This window comes from Rousettus aegyptiacus, unplaced genomic scaffold (genome assembly GCF_014176215.1).
Source record: "Rousettus aegyptiacus isolate mRouAeg1 unplaced genomic scaffold, mRouAeg1.p scaffold_m13_p_15, whole genome shotgun sequence".
NCBI classification, from domain to species: domain Eukaryota; kingdom Metazoa; phylum Chordata; class Mammalia; order Chiroptera; family Pteropodidae; genus Rousettus; species Rousettus aegyptiacus.
In genome coordinates, this window is record NW_023416290.1 from 1,590,535 (window position 1) to 1,616,316 (window position 25,782).

At 52.9% G+C, this 25,782-nt stretch overlaps 1 protein-coding gene across 8 annotated transcripts in view; it reads right to left on the reverse strand.

Moving 5' to 3' along the window:
- The window catches only part of RALYL (RALY RNA binding protein like), a 226,942-nt gene that overhangs the window by 31,123 nt on the left and 170,037 nt on the right, over positions 1–25,782 (reverse strand). For all 8 annotated transcript variants that reach the window (XM_036233265.1, XM_036233262.1, XM_036233264.1 and 5 more), the window contains 2 exons: positions 14,568–14,643; positions 9,732–9,764 (listed from right to left, as the gene is read on the reverse strand). In XM_036233265.1, coding sequence (XP_036089158.1) covers positions 9,732–9,764; positions 14,568–14,643 — 109 coding nt within the window. The remainder of the gene's footprint in view (positions 1–9,731; positions 9,765–14,567; positions 14,644–25,782) is intronic.

Sequence of the window (25,782 nt, forward strand, 5' to 3'; positions counted from 1 at the left end):
CGTAGCACAAGGAGAGAGCATTTTAATCGTTTCTTAACAGACCCCCCTGCCAGTCACGACTACTCCCGGGGCCTTCCGCCGAGGGCAAGTGCGGGGCGGGGGGCTGTGGCCGGCGTCGACAGAGCGTGGCTTCTAACCCCGAGGAAGTTAGTGTGAGTCCAGCGAGGAGACGAATAGGCGTGGGACGGAATTCAAAGCAGAACTCGACAGATGCCAAAGTAAACAACGGACACTCCTACGCGAGCAGCAGGGTGTGGTCGGGGGGACACGGGGCCCGACGGGCTTCGTGAGGGGGACGGCGTTGGCGGCGGTCACTGTGAAAGGCGCCACAGCGGGTCCGGCAAGGACGTGCCCGACCGGCGGCCCTAGGTGGCCCCGACCGTGCCGTGGGGAGACGCAGAAAGAGAAGCATGGAGAAGCGTGTTCCACGCACCTCAGGGACTCTCCAGCCAGCTGCTCCTGGGCCCGCCTGTGGGGACAGGGATGTGGGGGACGGGGCCGCGGGGGACGGGGTGAAATCGTCACTGAGGAAATAATACGGTTTCTAAAAGCACAGACATCTGGGGGCAATCTTTTATTTCAGTTTCTACCTTAGTTGGCATGGCAAAATATAGCTTCTCAACGCATTTTTTTTTTTTCTACGAGTTAAGTAGGCAATCTTCTGAATCACGAAGAATTCTGTACTTAGGAAATTTCATCAAAAATGTGGAAAAGGTCACATTTTGAGATTGATGAAATAAGGACCAGTCATGGTTGGCTGGATGAACAGACTTTAATTGAGAAGTGAGGCTTTAAAACTTTTATGCAAATCTGGGATTCACAGTGCTTCTAAAAGCAATAAATAACTTTTTATGTACGTAATTACTTTCCTGAATAATTTCAGCCATCGCTTATATATTCGTGATGATTCGAACAAGTGTGAAACCCCGAAGAGAGAGCATAAAGCGTCGCGTGCAGGAAACCGGCAGCTTGTGTAGCAAAGGCCCCGGGCCGGATTCCATTCCGAAACGCAGATGCCGGAATGCTGCGTGTCTTTACGGAGGTCACATCGCCTCTCTGTGTCCCCGTTTTCCAGGAATCAAAGAGTTACAGTATCTATTTTTTTTCTATGCGAGATTCAGTAAAGATTCATTGAACAACAGAAGTAACAGCCACGCGGTACTTTGAACCTCCCAAGAAGAGGAAGCTGCTAGCTGCGAGGAGATGACTTAGGGAACCCAGCATGCTGCGGCGGGGAAGTCAGCTTTCGGTGTGTTTTAAGTTAAAAGAAGGAGAAGGGGTCTCTTTTCTCCAAGTGGTTTGCTTTCCTTTGGAGCGGGCTGATTTTAAATGAATGAAACCAAAGCACTTTGTTTTGCCTCATTGTTTCTGGTGAGTGATTTTTTTTTTTTCCAGGACAGATTTTAAAAGTATCTGAGACTTAGAGCTTCTTTCAAATGGAATCGATAGCATTCTCTTCCTGCGACATTTCTACATATGACATCTAAATCATCTGAGCTACCATTTCTGTTTCATCCACACATGCATTCAATAAATACAACTGTCATCAGTCAGACGATATACTTACCCCTTCCTAGGTGACGTGGCACCAAAAAAACTCGTGTTTCTTGAAAGTCGAGCTTGTGGTAATGAGGAAACATATACTCGTCATGTATTTTCAACTGTTTTAAATTCGATTCCATAACATTACTTCAGATTAGTTCTTCTCATAAGTGAGATTTTATGTATGCCAGGTTCAGTTATTAATTTTCTTGTGTAAGGGTATTGGATGGCTATAAATTAGTTTAGCTAATTTAGAATTCTGTGATACAAAGCTATCATAAATCCTCCATAGAGTTTAAAGGACTTTTCATTAGACTTGGCTTTTTAAAATAATTAAGTGATGGGGATTGCTCTGGGCGAGATTACAAGGTGCGGTTAGGTTATTTAGCCAATGTTATTTAAGTCGCGATTTTACTACCATTTCATCTTAAATACACATGCAGCCTGTGTGACATCTTGTCTGTTGTGTGGAATAGATTTAATGAGCAAATAGGCGCCCTCTCTCCCTCGGTCTGTCTGTCTGTCTCTGTCTGTCTGTCTGTCTCTCTCTCTCTCTCTCTCTGTGTATATATACCAAATGATAGATTGATCTTTAACCACCTTAATTTATGATAATCAATGATGTCATCAAATTTAGGGGCGGGGGAGGTCGCCTATGATACATAATGATACCGATTCTCAAAGTGAAACGGATGCGGACTGTGACATTTGGCTTAATGTGACACTTTACCGCATGAACGAATGAGACAGCGGTGGAAATGCTGATAATACTCTTTGGAAATATCATCGGCCGTCGAGCCCTGCACCCCCGCTCCCTTTCTACGCGGAGCTTGAATAAATCTATTTAATGATGCTGTGTATTGTCTTCCCTCCGAGTAACACCCTATTCCTGCCTGCTAGGAGCTGCGGTCCCTGCCTATCCCCCGGAGAACATTTCACCGAAGGAAGAAAAGATGTTTCAGTCACATCCAGCCCCTCTGCCTCCTAAGACCGAGGAAGACTGTTTTCGGTGACTTTGCTGTATTTCATTATTGAAGAGCCATGAATTCTTGTTTCTGAAAAAATGCGTCCTGGAACCCACGGGCTCCAGACACCACTGTCGAAATATATACGTTCGTGATTGATTACCCAATTTACTGGCGATATTGTATATGCCATCAGGTGCAGTTTAAGTGATTGTGACAAGCACAGAAGACAGTCATGGACAGGTGCGGCTGTAAATGATGGGCTTAAACTTTCGCGTGCTTTAACAGCATTTCGCTGAGTGGCAGGTTGATAAATTAAAATGACAATTGCTGCGTCGGGCCTGCAAGCAGGACGGCTTTAGATCACAGAAGCAGCCCTGGCCGCTCTGCGCTCTCTCCCGAGAAGGAGCCGCGGGGCCTGGGGAAAATAACATGAGCACAGTTGCTAAGGAAATCGTTAGGTTTGTGGTAGCACTAAAAAAAAAAAAAAAAAAAAGAAGATTTCAGAAGGAGAAAATGGCTCTTATCCCCGTTTCTGCAGAGATTCAGAGGAAATCGAAACTGTACCCCCAAAAGGTGGGCTGGGAACTGGCCACCGGCGATTCGGGACTTGGGGACAGTTTCCTCCTGACCCTCGCTCAGACGTGACACCACGTCTGGGCTGTGGCTCTCCACGCCGTCACCACAATCCCACAAAATTCAGCCGCGAAACCTCTAAGACGTCACTCCATCCCTTGCGCAGCCTGAGACTCTTAAAGAAAATGGTCATTTGCATTTCCTTTCAGGCATTTCCTTCCCCCCTTTTTTTCCTTCTTTCACAGATCTCATTTTTCTGACAACTGACAATTATATATATTTAAGGTGTACGGCAGGCTGTTTTGATATATGTCCACATTACGAAACGATGACCACGATCAAGCTAATTGACCTCCCCATCGCTGGACTCAGGTACTCCGCGTGTGTGCTGAGAACACATAAGTTCTACTCTTTTTTTAAGGAGCAAATTTCAAGTGTACGATGCAGCACTATCAACTAGAGTCGCCACGCTGGGCCGCAGTGCCTCAGGGCCGCAGGATTCTTGGTCCCGAGCACTCGCAGCTCTGCCTCCCCGACGCCCACGCTGCTGGCCCCCGGCACCCCACGCTCTCATCGCGTGCGGCTGCTTTAGCTCCCACATACACGTGAGGTGGCGCAGGTTGCGTCCTTCCACGGCCGGTGTCCGGCTTATTTCACCCGGCGCGACGTCCTCCAGATTCATTCGCGTCACTGCGAAAGGCCGGATTTCCTCCGTATGTAAAATATCTCACGCAGCTCGGTTTTCTCTGTCCACTCACCCCTCTCTGGACGCTGAGGCCGTTTTCACGCCTTCGCTGTTGCGAATTGCGCAGCTGTGAACCTCTATTCGTTCCCTCTGGATGTGTGCCCTGCCGTGGGCCTGCCGGGCCACGCGATGGTTCTGTTTCTGATACTGATGTCCGCGGTGGGGGCACTGGCTTGCACGGCCGCCCGCCCCCGGGGCGCGAGGGCTCCCTTTCCTCTGCCTCCTCCCGGCACTCGTGGCCTCCGGTCGTCTTCGTCACGGCCGTTCTGCCAGGACGAGGCATTTTCATTCTGCTCCGTCCCGAGTCCTTTCGGCTGACGCCGGAACCATCGGAACAGCTTCCTAAACGGCTTTACTAGGGTCTCGCCTGGACAATGCTCCTGTTCAGTTTAAAACAAGCAGACGGGCCAGCGCTCAGAACCCAGCAAGTCCGCGCCATGGAAGGGGGCTCCTCGCATTCGTGCAATTTCTCGGTTTCCACCCACGCCCTCCATCCCCGGCCGTACCTGCCTCCTGGCTCGGCCGGCCCCTGCCACCCGGCTGGACCGGGGTGTCTGACGCGCTGCGGGGTCTTCCCTCGCGGCCGGCTCTCGCCCGATTCCCCGCAGAAACGCTGTGCTTCATGCCTCTCTATCGAATTCTCACTTGACCTTGAGCACACTCTCAGGTCCTACTCTTGGTCTCGGAAATCTTTCCGACAATCTGGCCGACGTCCTCAACCTTTTGATTCCCGAATCGAGGTGACCTCTTAATTCTTGGGCGACCGGCGAAAGCCAGCCACATTCTGGTTTTCCTTTCCGACGCTCTCGCGCAGCCACCCCTAAGTCGGGAGCGCTGTCTCTGCTTCCGCTCCTGTTGTTACCGTTTTTAACAGAGCACTCAGTATTTTCTGAAAATCTACGCTTGCGCGGGAATTTCCCCCGTCTTCACGCTGCTCTTTGTCTTTTTTCTGGCCAAACGTCCTCCAGATCCGCCGAGTGAGGCCGTGCTCATTTCGCAGTTCTCACGTATGCTCCCAGAATTCGACCTCATTGCCTCCCTTCCAAAGCATTCGGGTCTCTGGATTCAGCTCGTTAGAATTTCTGTATCTTGGTGGGACTTATTCCTTCAGGCGAGATTTGTCACATAACCTGACGGCCGCGCAGGATACGGCACAGAATCGGCATTCATTTCCTGCCCACCGCGTGTCGGGCGCTATCCCCAGTGCTACGCCATACTATCTAATTTACGACAACGCTAAGCGTTAGTTATCACATCAGGAGAGAACGTGGCGGCTCGGGAGAGTCAAACGAATGGCCCCAGCTACCCGTCTAGAAGTAAGAGAATGGGACGCAAGCCAAGGAAACCAAAAATGATGGATCGCGTGATCACACGCAGCCGCTGCTGGTAAATACGAGCTCCCGTGCGAACCCTGGATAGAAGTAACATGGCATGCATTCTTGACTGAGTAAGCGAGTCAGGGTTTAATTATGTCTTCACAGGAACAGAGGTGTATCAAAGATCCAAGCTCAGTTCCACGACTGGAAAGGGCTGGGGACATTATTTCACAAAATACAGCTGTTAGCTGTTACGGGAGGGTCAGTTTTGGGCACAGGGCGAGCCCGGCCGTGTCCACACCCGCTGGCCTGGGCTGAGTGCAGCAGGCGCAGCGTGAGCGCAGCTCGAAAATCAGGGCCCGGGCTTGGCCGGGCCGGCGTCGGCTCACGCGCAGGGCCAGCACCTCCTGCGAGATAAACATAGTAATGCAGACATTTTTACCCTTGATGTGTTTCTGCAAGTCTCTCAGCCAGGCTTGAAAAAGAATACATTCTGAGCTCTATCCATGCAAGTTTTAAATCAGTCTGAGTTATTTACATTATTCTAATGCAGTGAAAAATCTTTTTTTTTTTTTTTTTACCCAGACAATAAATAATCATTCTCATGATAAAGCCACTCACGCAAAAATTCATCAACTGAGAAATTGGTGTGCATCAAAGTTTCGGTCCTAAAATACGACCATTCATATTAAAATTCTTTTAAAAGGTCGACTTCATGCCGCGGGGGTTCAGAAGAAATAACTCACCGGGCATTTTCATTTAGGGCCTCGAGCGTATTTTTAAAGCCGCTCAGGGTCAGCGGGTCACTTATGCTTGAGGAGAACTAACTAATGTGTGGCCTAGACACGTCCTTCTAGACCTTTCCTCTCCAACGCCAAAAGGACGGGAGCTTTCTTTCCCCCTCCTCTGTGTATTTCATTGAAAAACTGTGAAAAGCCTTTTCAAGGCAAGAAGGGCTTTACGTTAAGAATGACTCCTCAGAAACCTCATCGAGAAGAGCACTTGGTTCTTGTTCTTTTTCTAAATGCAAACTCCACGCCTGTCCCCTTCCAGCTCACCTCCCAGATCAGGAGCTATCCGATGGCACAGAGAAGGCAGCCTTTGCCGCAGAGTTTTCTTAATTGCTTTGAAATGTAATGTTTCGAGGGGGAGGTGATCAGCCATTGAGTACTTGACCAGCATTCGAGCCTGAGCTCCAGGCTGAAAACCACGGTCAGTTAACTGATATTTTCTACTGTTAGGTAAGTGAGATGAGAAAAAAATTTAATTTTAATTCTATTATTCAAATTCATTTTATTTACAATTAAATATTTTACATTATTTGTTTATAATAAATTATAGATGTAATACACATTACACATAAAAAGTACATGTATGTGAAATACATTCATAATAACTTAAAATGTAATGCATTGTTATTAACATTTAATAAAACTACTCATTAAATATTTAAATGATATTATTTGATAATTTAACATTTGAAACTTAGGTCACCCCGTCTTGGAGTCATCGGACACATTTCCGGCCCCCGTGCTGGGTGCAGGGGCTGCCGCGCCCCGCCCGCTGCTCCCCCCGCCTCCCGTGGGCGCCGCGTGGGTGTGGGTGTCACGTGGGTGTGAGTGTCACGTGGGCGCCGCGTGGGTGTGGGTGCTGCGTGGGCACCGCGTGGGTGCCCTGTGGGTGTGGGTGCCCCGTGGTCGCCCGTGGGTGCTGCGTGGGTGCTGCGTGGGCGCCCGTGGGTGCCGCGCGCCGGGGCCCGGTCAGCGCGCGCGCCTCCGCCACGTGCTCCCGAGCCCGCCGCGGGCGCGTTCCCAGGGTTTCCGGCAGCCGCCCCGGGGGCCCCGCGTGTCCGTAGGGAGACCCCGTGCGAGTCGCGGGGGCGGCGGGGGACGAGCGTGGGGGACACGGTGGCTTCCGGCTGGGTGGCCCTGGTTGACGCAGCCCCCAGCCCCCCGCCCTGGGTCCCAGGATCAGACTGGTTGAGCCTTCATGCCTCGTGCTGGACTAAAGTTTATCTGACTGTTTATTTTTCCTCCTGACATCATTTTATTAACCATCCACTGGCACACACGGAAGTTCTTGCATCAGCCTGAGCCGAGGGTCGGGGACCTGAGATTTCATTAGCTCGGCCCCCAGGTCCCTGATCTCTCCCCCAAATGCCTGTTTCCTTGTGTTGGAGTTTTCTTGGGCGCATTTTTCTGTTTGTGTATTCAGGTTGAGTTTCTGTTGTGACATTTAAAAATTTTATTTCATAATTCCTATAGCACATGTACCAAAGGAGAAAATTTGCTCCCGTATTTATGTTAAGAGAAGATGCACATTAAAAATGTGTCCGTATTTCCTTTCATTTAAACAATCTAAATAATTATTAATGTTCATCGTTGAAATATGAAACGATATCTGTACCCATCTCGTTTGGTAGCTTATTCCATTCCCAATTTCTACTTTTCTCTCTTCATTATAAAAACTTTTTGGCTTCCACATGGACCCGAAAGCATGGCCTGTAAAGGTGGAGTTTTACTCTGATTTTTTACAGCATTGTCCATGAAAATACCTTCCAGAACTATAATACGAGCCATTCCTGCGTTCCAGGAACCGTGCTGGACGCTCGGAGTACGTTATCTTCCTCAACCTCCATTTCACGACGAAGGACCGAAACTTGGGGGTGAGTAATGGCCCAAACTAACACAGCTGGGGTGTAAGTGTCTGACCTAGGGGAGCAAAAGCACTTTCCAGAAGTACGTTTCAACAAGTGCGTTAAGACTCCGCCTGGCGACGGACCGAAGTACGCAACATCAGCACCGATTTACCTGTTTAATATATTTTTTACTCCACACAGAACTAACGTTAACGTACACGAGCCGTACAAGGCAGAACGTGGGGTGTCAGCCACGTGGCCACTGATACTGCGGCCTGGACTCTGCGTGGTCAATCCCTCTGGCGACCGACTGGGAGGAAAGTCACAGATTTGAGCAACGGTTCCGACGGCGGGTTGCAGGCTCGTGGCTCATGGGTGTCCCGATGGTCGCTGTCGCCTGCACTCTTACTGAACAGGATCGGGAGAGTCACACGTGCTTTCGGACAGTTTTACTTAAACTCTAACGTAAGCCGTCCGGTCAGCAGGGCTGTGGAGGTGCACGGCTCACCCCGTTTTACTTTAAAGTCACGTCCCGGGCGGCGACACCTCCTTCCTGCCACGCCAGCCCGTCTGAGCATTTGTCGAGCTGTCAATCACTCTTTTTTGGAAACTTTTTCCCCCAGGCTCTACTCCTGAGTTCTCAACTCCTGACACATTTAAAACGAAGCTGGCTTGGGGCCTGTCCCTGTGACACAGAGGCATGCGCTGAAAAGTGACTTCCATGCCCACGTGCCGGGGGCACAGGAAGTGCCTCGGAGAAGCTGCGCCCCGAGGCTTGGGGAGAAGCTATTTGCGGCCTCTGACTTGAGGCCAGGTCAGGGCATTCAGAATAAAAGCTTTTTTCAGGCTTTCAGATTTTGAACAATGGCGGCTGATGATCAGCGGGAGGAAGGGCTTGTGTGGGCCCAGAGCGACTGACCTTCCGTCTTTCGTGAAGTCCTCCGTTTTTCCTTCCCAGCCTCCCAAACAATTATTTTGATTCCTGTGATTCAGATGACTTTCCAAAAACGCTTTTGTGAGGACTGGGAAGGGGAGAGGGCACCCCGGTGCTCAGTGAGTGACGGAAATATTCAAAGGCCACGAACAAAGGAATAGAAAAAATCAATGTGATCGTTTAAAAATCTGACCCCGTCCCCTTTTCTGGCCATTAAGCATGAGGACAGCAGCTGCCTGGAGGCGATTTTTTTTTTTTCTCATCCAATAATGCATGACCTCCTCTAAGCTAAGAAGCACATTTTCAATACTTTCTGCTGTTTGTACATCGGGCATAATCCCGAGCACGCCAAAGTCCCTTAGCCAGCCCTTGTCCGATAGGATTATTTGATAGATGGGTTAAAAACAACTTTGCTCACTCGTAACTAGTTCTAATCGCCTGGAAATGGTCGGCGTGTGCCCTTGTCAACAGTGCGTTAGGACTGTGGTGTGCAGCCTGCCCGCTGCAGCTCTGTGTCCAGAGACGCAGTCGGCATGAGCGGAGCGGGCATTCGCAGTGACATGAGGAGGACGGGGAAACGGCGTGGACGACGGAGAGGGCGAGCGGGCGGGGACCCGCGGCGGGGTGAGCAGGCCGGGGGCGCGCGGTGCGGGGTGAGCGGACGGGCACGGGGACGGGGGAGCCACTCGGAGGGAGTTTTAAAGCCGACCTGAGCGCGTGGTTACGTGTTTACGTGACGGCTGTCTGACCCGGCTGGCGTTCCTTGAGGATTCAGGATCTCACAGACATACGTCAGCTGAATTTCTGAGGTCACAGAACGGTTTCGGGGACATTTCACTTAAGTCTTTATAAAACGTACACAGCCATGTTGCTGAAGAAACGATTTACTCAGTGATACGTTACGGCTTTGAATATGGGATTAAATGACTAAAAATACTATCTCAGAAGACCTTGTCGATTTGAATTAAAAATCAGTTAAAGAATTGAGATTTAAAGTATTTAGACATCTACTCACCCAACGGACAGGAAAGGCTCCTTTGACTCAAGTCTGTGGAAAAAATACAAGAAATTTTATTTTACTTTAACAATACGCTATGTGCTTAACATGCAATCGTATAAATCTGACAGAATTACTATACTTGTTTGGATGAAAATGCACATTAGCACTAGTAAAAAAACTCTAAGTAACATATTAAGACCTAATCTGGACTAACTTGAATTCCGGCAAGATTCATGCAGAGGCTAAAAGAAAAAGAGACTTGGTATGGGGGTGCAGCATGTAAATGATCCATGGAGATAATATTGTTAGTCTAATTCCGATTTGTGCTCTCCGTATAGAGTTATTTTCTTTTTTTGCAGTTATTTGTTTGTGGAAGTTTTGATATATCTACTTCTGATTGTTGTACTAGTCAAAACTGATAATGTGCTTGGCGGCGTATTAGCGGAATCACTTGTTTCCAGCAGATCTTCAGGAACGAAGGGGCAGCGGCCTGGCAGTTACGGTCACTTTGTAGCACCGTACGCCTTGGGGCCGGTCACAGGGGAGGGGCTTCCGGCCACCTCCGTGCCCCCTAAGAACCGGGTCCTTCGGGGCTACCTCGGACGTCAAGGGAAGACCTCGCTGTGAGACCTGTCGGCTGTGGCATCTTGAGCCTCTTAAAGCCGGCCCACGTGCCCCCTTATGAGACAGGCCGGGACGGCCGCCCGCGAATTTCCTGGTTCTGTAAATTAACTCTATCTCCTTTGTGCTCGGTCAATCAATTGAGATTTCCTAATTAGTGTTATTTCCTAATTATGGCAAGCACTGAAGACATTTCGATCTAAATCCTGGTGCTTGAGATTTTCGAGACGCCTTGTTCGGAAATATTTTACTTGCATGACGTCGCCGCCTTTCTCGACAGCTCCGGGTAGCACGGGATGACGCCCCAACTTCTCGCTGCCCCTCGAAGCGCCTCCCGGACGCCGGCTTCCTCGCCGCCGGTCGCCGCCTGCGCCGCCGACCGCTTCCTGGCGGAAGGCTTGTCTGCCCGGTGCCCGGACGCGTCCGGCCCGGCGGCCCTGGCGACTTCGAGCGTCCGTTTCTACGTCGGAACGCTGGTTTTCTCCTTGCTTTCCCTACGCTCTGCTGTTGTTCGGCTTCCTCTGACGCCTCCGGGAAGCCACCGTGACGCCTCCACCTGACGCGGACGGACAGTCCAGCCTCTGCTGTCACCCTGGCGTGTTCTCAGGACGACAGCCCCGGCTGACGCGGCGGAGCCGGCGTCCCACTGAGACTGGCCGGAACATTCGACTGGCGCCTCTGCTCAGACGGGACGCTCCCGGGGGCCCCGTGTCCGGCCTGCAGACGCGCCCCAGGGGGAGGGGCCGCCGGCCGCGGAGCAGGAGGGACAGACAGACCACCATCCCCTCACCGCTCGAGGCCTCGGGAGGCGAGTCTTGGATCCGAGCACTCCCACGACCGTCGGTGGCGACATCGAGCCGGAGATCGTGGGGGGCGGGGGTGGGGGAGCCGACAGACCGTCCCACCTCACGCCACACCGCGGGTGACAGTGACGCCGGAGCCACGGTCCATGGCACTCCGCGCTGTACCCGCGGGCTCGGCCCGGCTTCCGGCGGCTTCCCCGGCCCCGGGGTGACTCGGAGATCCCTTCTTTCTCATTAACTGCGTGGCAGCACCATGGCCAGTGCCAAGGCTGCTGAGCAGAGCACGAGGTCGCGGTCGTGCCGCGGCCCACACGGTCCTCGCACGGGCGGACTGGCGCGGCCACCTCTGCGCCATGCGGGCTGCCCCTCTCGGGGCCAACGTGGCCAGCGGACACGAACACCTCACTTGTGCAATTTGAGCCTGAAAGGTGAAAAGAAAAAGCAGCAGAAGAAACCTGCCGGCAGAAACATCCCACTGGAGGAAACTGTTTAGCAGTTTAAACCTCAGAAACAGATGGTCGCGTCGCGCCATGCCCAGAGAGAACTTCTCCGAGGTTTTTTATTAAGGTAATTGTTTTGTGTAGAACAGGATTGATTTTTTTTTCTTTCCTAAGATTTACTTTGAACAGGAAATAGGCAGTGGATTTAATAATACCTCATTCAGGACCCACTAGAGTCAGCAGCAGAACGAGAGAGAACATAGCCTTCAGAAAAACAGGCGCCGTAGAGAAAATAAAATAAAATGGAAAACTAACATCAGCGTTTAGTGCTCACGGGTTGATGATACTTTGCATTTAACAACAGCGGCAGCAACAGAAAACTAAGCCGTATTTGCCGAGGGCCAGGCATTATTCAAAATGCTTTATAAACATTGATTTATTGAAGCCTCACGATGCCCACCGCGGTGGATCCAATTTTATAGGTGAGGAAACCGATTCCCAAAGGGGCCGAGGGTGTCACCCAAGGTCACGGGGCTGGGAGCGGCTGAGCTGGGACCTGAACGCGGGCCCGCTGGTCCCCAAGTCTGGCCTCGCCCCTCCCCGGCAAGGCCTTCGACCTGTCCTGCAGGGTAGGAGCGAAGGGAGAAGTGCTTTCTGGAATGGCTCGCGTGAGCTGAACCCCAGCTGGAAAGGGGGAGACGAGGGGGCGACCACATTCTCAGACGCGGGTCGGAGCGAAGCTACAGGCAAAGCTGGTGTTGAAATCCAGCGCCCGAATGAGTGAAATAGGCTTGAAGGAGACCTGGGCCTTTCTGAGTGCACGCCTGCTTTCTCGAAACCCTAAGTTGGAGAGTACACGCACGCACACACACACACACACGCGTGCGCATACACACGCACACACACACGCGCACACACTCTGATAGCCTCTTGAAGACCCAGCAGCGGTACAAGCGTTTGCTGGAGATCAGAGCTGTCTGTCGGTCCCTTCGCAGACTCTGAGAGAGTTCAACGACGTCTCCCGTCTCGGCAGCCAGAGTGACACCGAGCAAATTCATCAGCAGGTGAGACGATTCAAGTTCAGGGTGACCGAGTCATTTGCTCAGAGTCACACGTGATGGAGCCTGTGCAACTCAACACAACCGAGGAATAACAAACATAACAAACGAAGTACCATTTAAGAAGACATTTGCTTCTTGTCATGAGCTTCCATTCTCATGAGAAAATCGAAACACTCCCAAAACAGGGAAAACGGGAGAATTAACATCATTGCACAGGCAGGGGTGACCCTGACAAGACAAAAGGCCATCGACGTGTCCTGTTAATAGCCGAAATGTGACTTTTCAAATGTGCATTAGCCGCAGCTCTGTGCATACATTTAAAAACAAATCAGTTCAGAAAATCATCTGCACTTCTCAGCTGTACAAACACGGCCCTTTCTCTCAGGCGGGGCACGGGCAGGACCCTGTGCCTGGCCGGTGACCTCGTCTGCCTTCCGCACCGGCTCTGCCTTATGGCCAGTTACCCGCATTTGCAGAGTCCTGTGGGTTTCCATTTTTACACAAAAATTCTGATTCAAATGAAACAAACTCACACCGCCAAAATCATAAGAGCTATTCAGATACGCCTCCCAGACATCTTTTAACGTCTGAGGGGCTCGTTCGCGAGCGGGTCCTGGGGCTTCGGGCCGGAACCAGACCTTGGAAGCCACGTGGCCCTTTTCTTTAAGCAGCTCGGGAGCTGAGGCTGTGAGCGGCTGGCGAGGAGCCACGCCGGGGTCCCGAGACCAGAGACCAGGAAACGGCCCCAGGCTCGCCCTTCTTACTGTTCGATAGCGAACAGAGTCGATTTTGACACGCATCGCAAAGTCTGCTTCCTCCAGATGGCGCCAGGAAGAGGGGCCCTGCCCTCGCCGGCATTAGCTCGCTGGGCAGCGACGCCGAGGCGAGAAGACAGCGTATCCGGGGAAGGGCCGAGCGAACCGGGCGACAGGCCGGGCCGACGGCCGGGAACGGCTGGCCGGGCCCCGCGGACGGGGCCGGGGCGGCGAGGGGGGCCCCGCGGGCTGTGCACACGCCGGGGGCACAGGCGTGGCACGGACGTGCGGCTCAGCGGCAGGACGTTTATTTATTTTCAAAAGTGGCCGTTTATGAAAAAAACGAAAGTTCCACGAGTTTACTTTTTTCTTCTCCTTCGAATAGATCGAATTTTACTTAAAAGGAGCACAGGGGAACCACGAAGGTGCCACCCGAAGCCCAGTCCGTCCACCCGGCACCGAGCCGTGGGGGCGGCCGGGGGGCGGCGGGGCCGGGAAGCCCCGCGGCCGGGCAGGAGGGCGCCGGACGGGGCGAAGGCTCCGGAGAGGCGGGGCCTGTGTCAAGGGCAGGCGCTTCGGGGCGACCGAGGCGCCCGACCTGGTGGGAAGGATTCGGGTCCCGCGCGGGCACCGTGTGTCCGGGCCCCGGCACCCTCGTCCCTCAGCGTGCGGCCCGGGGCGCCGCCCGGAGGCTGCGGTTCAGGTGCTGTCGCTCGAGAGTGGCGGCAGCCGCGTCGCGGGATTGTTGTGAGAATCAAAGCAAATGGAACTCCGTGCGCGGCACACGCATGTCACGCGGCACATGCATGTCACGCGGCACACGCCTGTCACGCGGCACACGCCTGTCACATGGCACACGTATGTCACGCGGCACACCGTCGCCAACGAACGTCCACCTCTGCTCCACGCGCCGGGCATCGTGGGGGGGCCTGTTAGAGTCCACTGGAGGACGGCCTCGCCGCGGCGGGTGTGTGCGTGTGTCTGGGGCGGGGACGCGGTTTCCGAGACGCGGGCCGGTGCCGCGGGGCACACTTGCCTGGCAGCCACCGCGCTCTTGTACTTTATGCCGTTAAGATTTGCCCCTTATTGGATTCGCCAGAGATGCGCCACCTCTCGGAGCCGCAAGTCATTTCCGCGGCCGCGTGCTGCAAAACGCCGCCCGCCCGCTCACCTGTAAAGCGCAGACAGGGGCCTCTTGTTTCCGGGCTTGGGTCTGTAGGGTTTGGGCTCTCCTGCCATGTTGATATCTGAAAGCACAAAACAAAACAGCGCTGGTTGAAAGCGACATCAGACCGTTCGAGGGAAACGAACCACGGAGTTTTATTTTTCTTTCCGCGTGTGCCCGCGCACATGTTACAGGTGAGTCGTTCATTCGGCAGGTGTTCACTGAGCGCCCTGTCGAGGCTGGGCAGTGTCTGAGGCATGCCATGTGCCACACGGCTTGGACCCACGGCCTTGCGGCGTTTAACTTCTGCTGGGGGTCGGGGAGGACGCATTGTAGGCAACAAAGTAAATAAGATCGATACATATCACATATCAGAAAGTGACGAGTAACATGGAGAAAGACAGTGTTGAACGAGCTAGGGGCATCAGGAATGCTGATCAGAAAAGAAGAGGGGAAGGGGAGAGGGAGAGGGGGAGAGAGAGAGATTGAGAGAGAGATTGAGAGGACACCCTTTGCCTTCAAGCACTGAAACTATGATAAAGTCTCTAAAATAAGACAAGAAGATGCTTCAGTCCATGACAAAAGAGGATTTGCTGACCACCGGCCAACCTTGAGCTTAAAAAATGTTTAAGACTTAAGACATTGGAAAGCTGAGTGGCAAAGGTTTGGGAAATGACAAATGACTAGATTTAATGAAGGTAAAATTCCCAAAGGAGGGCAGAAAGGAAAGTCCAAAGGAGGCAAACTTGGGGAAAAACTCGGAAGCAGCGAGGGACGCTATTTGGAAAGAAAGAAAAGGGAAGACTTCCTGTTTCTTGTAGATGCACTAAATGCAGTGTGTTAGGGATGGGTGAGCCACCCGTCAGCGAGAACACCCTAAATTTCTAGATGACATAAAACGTAGCTCTCATTTAAAAAAATCACACGGGGGGGGGGGTGGGGGGGGTCCCCACTGCCGCACGGCGAGCCCCAGGGCAGAGCGGCCCTCCACCTCGAACCCGCGTCCCGTAAGCCTTGCAACTTGTGTCGTTTCCCCTACCTATCTCTGATTTTATCTTGGATACAGTTTTTGAAGAGCGTTTTTCTGTATTCCATCAGCATTTTTCAAATCCCTCCAAAGGTCCATGAAGGACGAGTTTTATTGCGATCATACCTCTGGAAACCGAATGAATCAAACACAAAATTGGATAAATGTTCGCCAGCAGCACCACGGACCCGTGTGGGACCCCGCGCACTGGCTCTACAAACACCCTCACAATCTACGGACATCGGCGGCGCAGGCAACTGCCGCGGCAATGAACCGAAAATACTCGGCGAGAGGTAGTCTTAGCCGTTTGTTCATCCTTAACGCGTAGACCTCAGAGGATCAACTCCTTTGCATCCCAAGAGTTTCTGTGATTTCAATCTGAGAACACAATATTCCCAAAGGAAGTAAAGTCCGACCAGCAGGGAGTCGTGGTGACCGGTTTCCTTGAGCACCCAGGTCCCCGTCAGCGAAGTGCCGCAGACCCAGACGCGGGGGTCCCGTCGCCCCGTTCCCTTCCCCGATTTCTCGCCTTCCACCTGCGCACACCTGGACTTGTTTCCTCAGGCCCTTTCTGCAGGGACTTCGTCTTCAAACCTCTGTTATTTATTTACCGTTTCTTTTCTCCCTTATTAGAAATTAGGCATCCGAAAGCATGTCTGAAACATTTGATCACACCGTATTTCAGATGTTCCTATTGGGTTTTCTGGGGGGCGGGGAGGTGGGTCGTGGGTGCCATCGGGGTAAGAAGACCCGTGGGGTCCTGGCCCCGCAGCATCTGCCCCTCACGCTTTATGTGTATGTGACTAACCCCAAACATTCCGAAAAGTGTACCTTGCCCGCGTGTGTTCATAGCGATGAATCATAACAAATTTCCTGTAAACCTTTTCAGAAAAGCCCAATTTCAGCACAGCTCACGACTTAAAATTCCGTCTTCAGTGTGTTAGCTTAATGGCATTGTCAAATGTCAAGAACACTTAGTAAGAGTTGTTTTTTTTTTTTTTGAACAGTATGTTATTTTACCTTCTTCATAATAGCTGTCAAGTCGGAAAACACTTGCAGCAAAGAATGAGCAAACTATGCAGATTGCACTTTTAGTCACGACGTATGGACCAGAAGCTTCTTGGGTTTCTGCTGTGGCCACACGATTCTATTATTACCTTTGAATTCATACTTAAACTACATGCGGTTTAATATTATAAAACAGTTTACGACTGACACATTGTTTACTATTTCTTAAAGAGGCAGTTTTATACAGAAACACTCATGTGTATACTAAACCGTGTTGCAAAATCTGCTAATTCCATGAACGCAACAGTTTACCAGTTCTATCTAGAATACATCTAAACGTTTCAGTTTGATGTCACGAGACCGAATGGAAGTCCGGTTTATTTATGGGGATGGCGTTCGCCAGACCCGTGGGCGCGCACACAGTGACTGTACACCGGGGTCTCCTGGGATTCCGAAGACCTGCCGTTCATCAGTGTCCGCGACGCCCTGAGAAGGTGCTTCCGTGGACAGCGCGCCATCTGTGTGTGTGGCTGTGACTCCACGCCACGTCTGCGCGAAGACGCCTGCTCGGCCGGGAGATGCGTCTGTCCGCAGGAGACGTGACGGTGTCGGCGTCTGAAGGGGCCACCTGCCCTTCCGTCTGATCCAGATGCTGCTCACCGTGCGTGTGCAGCTTTGCCTGGTTCCGGCGCCTTCGAGTTGCATGTCCGCCCTCCCCCACGCCGTCGCGGCACAGGGCTGCACCCTCCGCAGGCGCCTAAGCACCCGCGAAGTCGTCGCCGGTTTTAGGAGCAGGCTTGGCCCAGGCTGCTGGGGTCCAGTTGCAGCTCCCATGCTCACCGGACCAGAAACGCGGGCAAATGACCTACCCACGTCCGTTCAAAAACTGTGCTACCTCGTGATGCTTTGGGGAGAGAGCAAATGAATTACTCTGCATGCGACGCTTGGAAAGAGCCCGGCATGCAGCGCACTCAGGGTTAGCCGCCGTTGCGGGGAGCCTCGTCCTCGTGCTGACCTGTGTCTGCGGTTGGCCTCCTGGGCCGTGTCCAGCACTCCGCCCCCGTCCTCTCCTCTGTCCCTCACTCCGCAAACGCGGGTTGGGACGGGGGTGGAGGCCTCTGGCCTGCGCGGCACTCGTGAACGGACCCTCCTTCCCTCATCACATCGAGCAAGGGGACAGTGGTACCCACCTCGTGCAAGTCCCTGAATCCGCGAGCATCCTTCACAGAGGATCCCACAGGCGAGGAAGGCTCCGCTTCGGCCCCGCCTGAACGGGGTGCCTCCTGACGCGCCGCACCCCTGGGACCTTCCTGGGGCTGGCCCAGGGCAGAGAGGAGGCCAGGAGGAGGCAGGGGCGTGGCCAGGTCGCGGGGGCCGAGAATCACCCGCTCGAGCCCCTGATTCAGGTCCGGACCCTGCTTGGGCCCAGCACCACCACGTGCGGGTTTTCTGTGAGGGGCGTCGTCTTCAGGTGCGCACAGCGACTCGGTCACCCCTGGGGAGTCTCTCCGCGGCTTCGCCAACGCCAGTCCCGTGCAGTGACGCGCCAGCCACGACGGAAATGCCGGAACCCTTCTCTTAGACCCGTCTGTTTCCAAACATCGAGCATAAACTGACGGCGCTTCCAGAGGAGGCATTTTCAGCTTGGCGAGGGGCAGACGATCGGCCGGAGAGCCGGCGACGCACAGTTCCTTAGGCGCGTCCTTCATTTTCTGATACTCGCTGTGGTCGAATTGTTTCAGATGAAGGAGGAAGGGAGAGAATGCCGAGGCACCGTGACCTCTGCAGCTGTGCGAAGCTCGGAGCGAATGAGAAACGTCTCCGTCCGCCTTTTCCCCGCGGCAGGGAGTCACCGCCGCATCTCGGGATGCTGCCATTTCGAAGCTCTGAAAAGCCTTCTTTAGAAACGATCACATTCATCCTGCACTCAAGTCATCTGAAGTTAGCAAGTGTCACAGCTATCAAACGCGCTACAAAAATAATTGAATACATTTTTAAAACCGGGAGATGCGGCGACTGTAATTTCCTTTCCTGGGATTGCCGCGAAATAGCAGAAGAGAAAAGACGCCATCGGGCCCCGGGAAGCAGATGGATTGACAGACGGATGCCGCGGCCTCGCCCGTCAGTGAGCGGCGTGAGCCTCTGTCCCCCGCCCCGCCCCCCGCAGCCGAGCTGCGAGCGCACGCAGCCTGATGGGGAGCCCGACCCGACCGAGTCTCCGGGACGCGCCCCCAGGACCCAGGTGTGACGCGTCACCCTGGACGGGTGGCCCCCCGGGGGGGCCCGTTACACCTGAGTCCCCTGCTCTTAACGCCGGCACACGCCAGCATCACTGAGCGGGAGGATTTGGCGTCCCCCTGACCGCCCCCCCCCCAAAAAAAACTTTCTCTAGATCTTTCTCACTCCCTGGAGCCTCGGTTATGACACATGTGACTGAGGACAGAGAGTCGAAACAACTTAGAAGACGAGGTGATCAATGATGGGGATGTGTCCCCTGTCCGTCCGTCTTTCCAATTCAGAGAACTACACCTCCAGACAGAAAGCTACGTGAGTATAATCTAGGTCGGTTATGCTACCGGTGAGCAGGCCTGCCTGCCTATGCGGTTATTCAAAATGATGGCCGTTGAAGGATTTCTTGATTTTACTGTTGCTCTAAGGCCATCTTACACATCTGGGTTTACTTTTACAATGAAGAAACAGCTTAGGTGTCCTAAAATTTCGCGGTCACATTTTATGGCTCTCTATCCAACGAAAATATAGACCTGCTTGCTCGTAAAGCATTATTATTTTCATAATCCTCATTTAAAATTTAAAGGAAACTGATGATTTCAAACTAAGATTGCTCAATGTAATTCAATTTGTTCGCTACTCCTGTATGCATCCAGGAAAAAAAAAAAAACCACGCAAACGTAAAATACCTTTACGCAGGTTTTCTGCAGCCAGATCGGGCTTCACGCCATTCTCGGGGCTCGTCACAGAGCACGTGGGCCTCTGCGGCATGCCCTGCGAGCTGGGAGGTGGTGGTTTGTTTGTCTCTCGCAGTAACTCCTATTTCTAAGCCGAGGGACTCGTACGTGCACACTCCATGACGGTCACCCTCAACTAGAACGTGGTGAACGTAAGAATCACGGTTACTAAAGGCGCTGGAAACTGGAATTTTTAGGGACCCATCATTCTTTTGTGTGCGAGCAGCCGTAGTATCTGCTACCGGGCATGACAACGCAGCGCTGATCAAAGCGCGCGTCAGGCTAATTAATGTGTTTCCGCAGTCCATCCCGACCTTATCACGGTTCTCGCTTAACGCTGTCCTTTCTCCTTGGTGAACTGACTGGATTGATTGGGTTCATTGTTCAACATAATTAACTACCATTATTGCTAATCACATTTCTGCAGCGATGGGGCAGCAAGCAAGCGCGGGCCGTCGCCCTTCCTTGCTGGCCTTTGATCATACCGGTGTGTCCTCACAGATTACTTGGCGACCTTGGCAATTACGTTATATATAGAAGAAAACAAAACAAAACAAAACAACTCTGTTTAAGCCACTTCCCGACAGATGAAAATGGCATTTCTCACAAAACACAAAACACACTCGAATATCATCGGTACGCAGATGATGAAAAAAATAGTACTGGTTTGGGCAGATCTCAGGCAGTGGAAAAATGACAGAATATTCATTAACCACGTGCAATTAAAGCACACCTAACCACCCTACCTGCCATAAAATTCAGGCCACGATAAATGGCAGGTTGATTGCACGTCAAGAAAAAAAATGAAGTTATGCTTCATAATTAATAGATGATTGCAAAGTATAAAATAGTCTTACAAGTCGTATTATCCCCATGATGAAAATAGCCCTGAAGTGTGCCATTGGGAAGAAGTAATTAAGCATTGTAAAATATGCAGAGTACTTGGACTTAGGGTTTAATTATGGACGATTGATTCGATAGTTATCTGGTGAACTTACAAGCACAAATTCTGAGCAGATTAGGGACCTGTCTATGAAACCGGGAAGTACGTAATGTGCATAGTGCAGAGGGAGGGAGGGAATAAGATCTGGGGGCATAACGGAGAATTTTGGTTCTTACCCTGATAAAATATGGTTATTACACTGATAGAATAAATTTTTTTGGCCCGGCTTTAAAAAGATTTGGCAAGTAACAGAGCAGGGGCCCCAACGAGCTGCTTTGGAAGTCCTCGATCAAAGCCCGTGACCCTGGGCCCAAAGCGACCGAGGAGACGAACCCCAAACGAGCGTCAGGGACGGAGCTTGGTAAGTTTGCGGGGTGGAGGAACAGGTGGAGGCGCTGGAGGCCGTCTTGGCTGCACCGGCGGGAAGCTGGCTAACTGAAGACCTCGAACAAACGCGTGTGGCACTCCGAAGGCGTGGCGGGTGAGGGCGTGCTGTCTCTAGCTCAGACACGAAGCGCGTCTTTTGTAGTGTTGCCGAAAGGGAGACGATGTCAGGGTTTTAAACGACGAAGCTGCAGCAGCCGTTCGATCGCCGGCCACGAGAGGAAGGCGGGTTTCAGCCTGTGCAGCTCAGGTGGTTTCCCTGGAAAGGTAGATTGCATGCGGCCTTCTATCTATGTTCCTGGACGTAGGCAGAATAAGTCTAAAAATATAGTAGAAATAGGAGATGAAATAAACTAAAGCCGAAGACGCGGTGATATTAGTGAATTCGGCCGTTTTCCCCGTTCATCGAGCGCTCGTCGAAATGCTCCCGTGAGCGGGACAAGGTGCCGCGAAGCTGCTTCGGAATCCAGCCTCAGCTCTCGGGTTTCCTGGGGAGAGCTCCGCGCACGAGGAACTATCACTCACGGCACGGGCAGCGCTTTAATACGGACGATAGAGGAAAAGGTTGGCGAGCACAGGTAAGGGGCTGGAAACAGGGAGACCGGACGTTGCGACCATAAAAAAAAGACTCGAAAATCGATATTCATTATTTAAACGTACAAGGATAATATTTTCATGTGGATTTCTGTTAAGCCTTAATTTTTCAGGAGCGAGATCGTTACTATTTTTAAAAGTGAAATTACAGGCGGTAAATAAAGCCCTAGGGCCCCGACGAGGGCGGGGGGGGCCCACGGGTCACCCATTCCGGCGGGCGCCACCACCACCCACCCCTCCTCCAGGCGGTGAGGACGCGAGACTAGGAAACGCCGCGGGCTCTCGACGCGATTCCGCGTCGTCGTTAGGTCGCGTTTATACGAAACGGAGCACAGCGCTGATGACAGTCGGGACGGCTCTGTTCACGCAGACCCGGGGCTACGCGACGCGGCCCTCAGCGTGAGGGACACGCGGACGTGGGGCCCGACCGCAGTACGTCGGTGGCGTGTGGGGTGGCGTGTGGCCTGCACGCGGAGGCCCGTGTCGGCGGCGGCGCCTCGCACGAGCCGGGCGAACCGGGGCTGCGGCCGGCCGCCTGGAAGTTTTCCGACTAATCCCCCTCATGGCGGCACCTTAACCCAGGCTGTCGTCCTCCGTGAGACGAGCAGGAGACTCTTTCGCGGTAAGCAGAGTGACATTTCTTACAGCAACTCGGTCTCGCTCATTCTAACGCCTCGAGGGAAAAAACAACATGCTTAACATTTTCATTGTCCTTCAAATGGCCTAAAATTTAACTTTACGCCTGCCAAAGGGAACACAGAGACTAACTTCACTTCCCTCTGTGAGGCAAGCCTTCAGAGACGTCTGCTACGGCGTGAAAGTCCACGTGCGTGAACTTGGTGCTTGATCAAAAGGCAAGTTAAGCTGGTTGAATTTTCTCGCTTTTGTAACTTAAAATGAAAACGATGAATGGCTTATTCGGACATAGCCGTGCACCCTTTCGTGTACGAAGGCATCACACGCACTATGACACAAATTTTACACGCATATGAATACACGTAAGCGGGTAACCATGGCGGTGCACTCATTTTGAGACACTTAGTTCTGACGCCGTGTGACGACCCTCGCCTGGTCTGCCGTCCACCTGTCATCCAACGCTAGCTGGGAACCAGGGCCTTCGAAGGACAGCCGGTCAGGGGGACCACGGTGTCCCCGATCCAGGGAGGGGGGACTGTCCACGCCACGGACAGCACAAATCTTTGGCCTTGGCGGTTAAGCTCGGTGCTCTAACCAGCTCAGGGAAGAAGTTCGAAATAAACTTACCAAGCACATAATATCTTACTCTCTATTTTTTACTGAATTCCCTGTTGCTTGTCTAGTAATTTCATCTTTCTTTCTTTCCTTCCTTCCTTCCTTCCTTCCTTCCTTCCTTCCTTCCTTCCTTCCTTCCTTCCTTCCTTCCTTCCTTTCTTTCTTTCTTTCTTTCTTTCCCAATTACCCGGTCTAGAAAGTAAGCTGACTTCTTGGTCAAAATTCTTGGAAAAATCTCAATTAGACTTAGGAAAAAAAACCAAAAAACCAAAAACAAAAAAACCTCGTAGCATGGAGATCCCTTCAGAGTCTCTGCATTATCCGATCAGCTTCTTTCCAATCATTCCGTTCGAGGCTTTTACGTCAGAAATTTGCCAGTGCCGGTAAAAAAGTTTGTGCTCTCGCCATGCGGGTTGATTTAATGTGCAGAATTTATTCCTGACACAGGCTGTACAGCCGCGTCTTTGAGACGTGAAAAGCCCTTGAGAGAGCCTTTCCCCTGCAATGGCTTCCAAGGCTTTGGAAATGAGGCCACTTTTAGTTACAGTTCGAGGATTTCCCGTTGTTACCACTCCTGAGAGGCGAGAATAATGGAAAGGGGGAGGAAGAAAGAGGTGGACAGCGAGAATCTGTGGACGACCATCCGAATCACGCCCCCCGACTCGAAGGCGTGAGAGCCAGTCGGCCACGCCGATTCATTAACATGACGGGAAGTCTTAATTTCCACAGCGCCGGGCAGTACGTACCGGCCCAGTCGGTCCTTCCCATCTGTGTCTCCGTGATGCTGAGGTCTAAAAAAAATCGATTGCCGAGCTACTGCTGAGATTCATATCTACAAATCTGCGGAGAAGCAAACGACTGTTTCCTCTAACTGATGCGGAATCGATTGGAGCGATAATGAACTCTACCGGCGCCGTCGGCCCTGGGTGGGCAGGAAACGGAACGGAGAGAGGCAGGCTTTAACGCCGGGCGCGTTGCCGGCCGTGAGTCTCCAGTTCCTAAAACGTGCCGAAGCGGCAGCTGCAGGCTTCGGACTCGCCGCAGCCGGCAGAGCTTCCCGGGGGCCGGCGCGGCGGACGTCCCCGGGGAAAAGCCACCACGCACGGGCCGTGACGCTTGCACCACGGGCCTTCGATCCGGGGCGAATGCTGTCCAATCACGCACGGCATAATACAAGCGCGTCTAGATTTCTTTTAATACCTCTTACAACATAAGCGAGTTAGAGTCGTCAGTCGATAAGATCACCCCAACGGCCGAGACGAAAAAGGCCTCAGCGGATGGACATCTGCGAAGGCGAAAAGGCCAACGTGTCTCGTCCGCAGCCTGCATCGGGGCGGCGACCTGCGTGGGGCGGGCGACCGCGGCTTCTAGTTGCTGAGAGGGGCACATCCGTAGAGCCACCCGCCCCTTTCGACCCTCAGCGTCTGCTGACCAAGCGTCTCCTAGTGCCCGACAAGGCTGGGGACCCAGCAAAGAGCACAGGGGTCTGGTCTCTGCCTCCCAGGGCGCGGCCAAATGACTGGATGCCTTGCGGCTCATACCCGGGGTGCCGCTGGGGTGCGAAGGAGGGTGAAAGGCAGCACCGCCCGCCCCGGGGTGCTCAGAGGCCTTCGTCGCCGGCACCAGCGGGACTTGGCCCGGGCGGAAGGGGCGCATGCGCCGGGCAGAGGGCGCGGCCCGCGGCCTCGACGGTGGAGGGGGCGGCACAGAGCATGGGCGGGGGACACAGCGCCGCACCCCGACCGGGGACTCGCCGGTGGGCGCCAGGGCGCGGGGCCGCACCTCAAGGTCCCGGCCGGCCGCGCACCGCCTCGGGGGTCCTTTCTAAGTCGTAAAGTTGGACGGAAACATCTGTTCGCCACAACAACCGAGTCACAGGCGGATAAGTAATATTATGGCTTTCAGTTCAAACGGACCTAGGAACTGACCCAGAATAACCCAAAGGGGCCACCGCTAAGACTCTGGTCGATGACACGAAGTGACGATCCTGCTGGCCAGCCGAAATCGCCTCTAGACTTCCTTGGTTTTCCGGAAAATCTGGCAGCTAAATGTAAATCAGGGCAGGTAATGGAGATATAAGGAGATATCGACCGCCGTCCGTCCAGTGAGTGCAACGAAACCTTAACGCCTGCACAGTAACTCGACAGAGAGCTGTCTTGTTGTACGCTTCTCGATGTCCTGGACAACGAAATGCCCAAGACATCACGACCAAAAGAATTCCACAAATGTCGGTCCTGACAAAGAAATAGGGCAGAGGTTTATGATTTTTCTTGAATCGTGCCATTTTGTAACATCATAAAAAAAAACCTCGACGACGACTGAAAGCCGTTAGTGACGTCGTAGCGTACCTCGACCTAACTTTATTGCCGCGTAAATACGGCGGCGGTAAGCGTCTGTCAGAAAGCTGCACTGTTATCACACACGTGAAAAGGGACCGTGATGTGTGAAGAAAACTCCGGAGACGAGGCCTCGGCGACAGGGCCCCTCCGAGCGCGGTCTCCGCCGGGGACGAACGGCGGCTGCCGTCACCGCGGCCTGCCTCGTGCCGCTCATGTAGCCCTGGTCCCCATACGCAATGACATTGCCGTAACCGACAGGAGAACGCCGAATTACAATACGGAGCACACGCTTGGGGAAAGGCGTATCACGACAGGTGTCCCTTACACCTGGCCAGCTACTCCGACGTGAACGCGGGTGGAAATTAACAATGCGGGTAATTTACTGAGAACGCCGGTCCCCACGCTACCGGAGCCTCTGACATCCAGATAAGCGAGGCAGGACTTATTTAATGGGGCCCGAAGTCACAGCAAGGCACTACCACTGTTGGTTCAATTACTGTCAGCAATAATCCAGGGGAAACGGTGCTCCCGACAGCCGGCGGCCCCCCCAAAACGACAGAACGGTCAGATGGCAGCTGCCAGGGACGACAACAACCCAGAGTGTCTCTACGCTCTGGGCGGCTGTTTCTGGGGCACGAGAACCAGTTCGCCGAGCACGGCGCCCGTTTTCACGGACCCAGAAGAAAACCTCGGGACAAACACGCGTGAT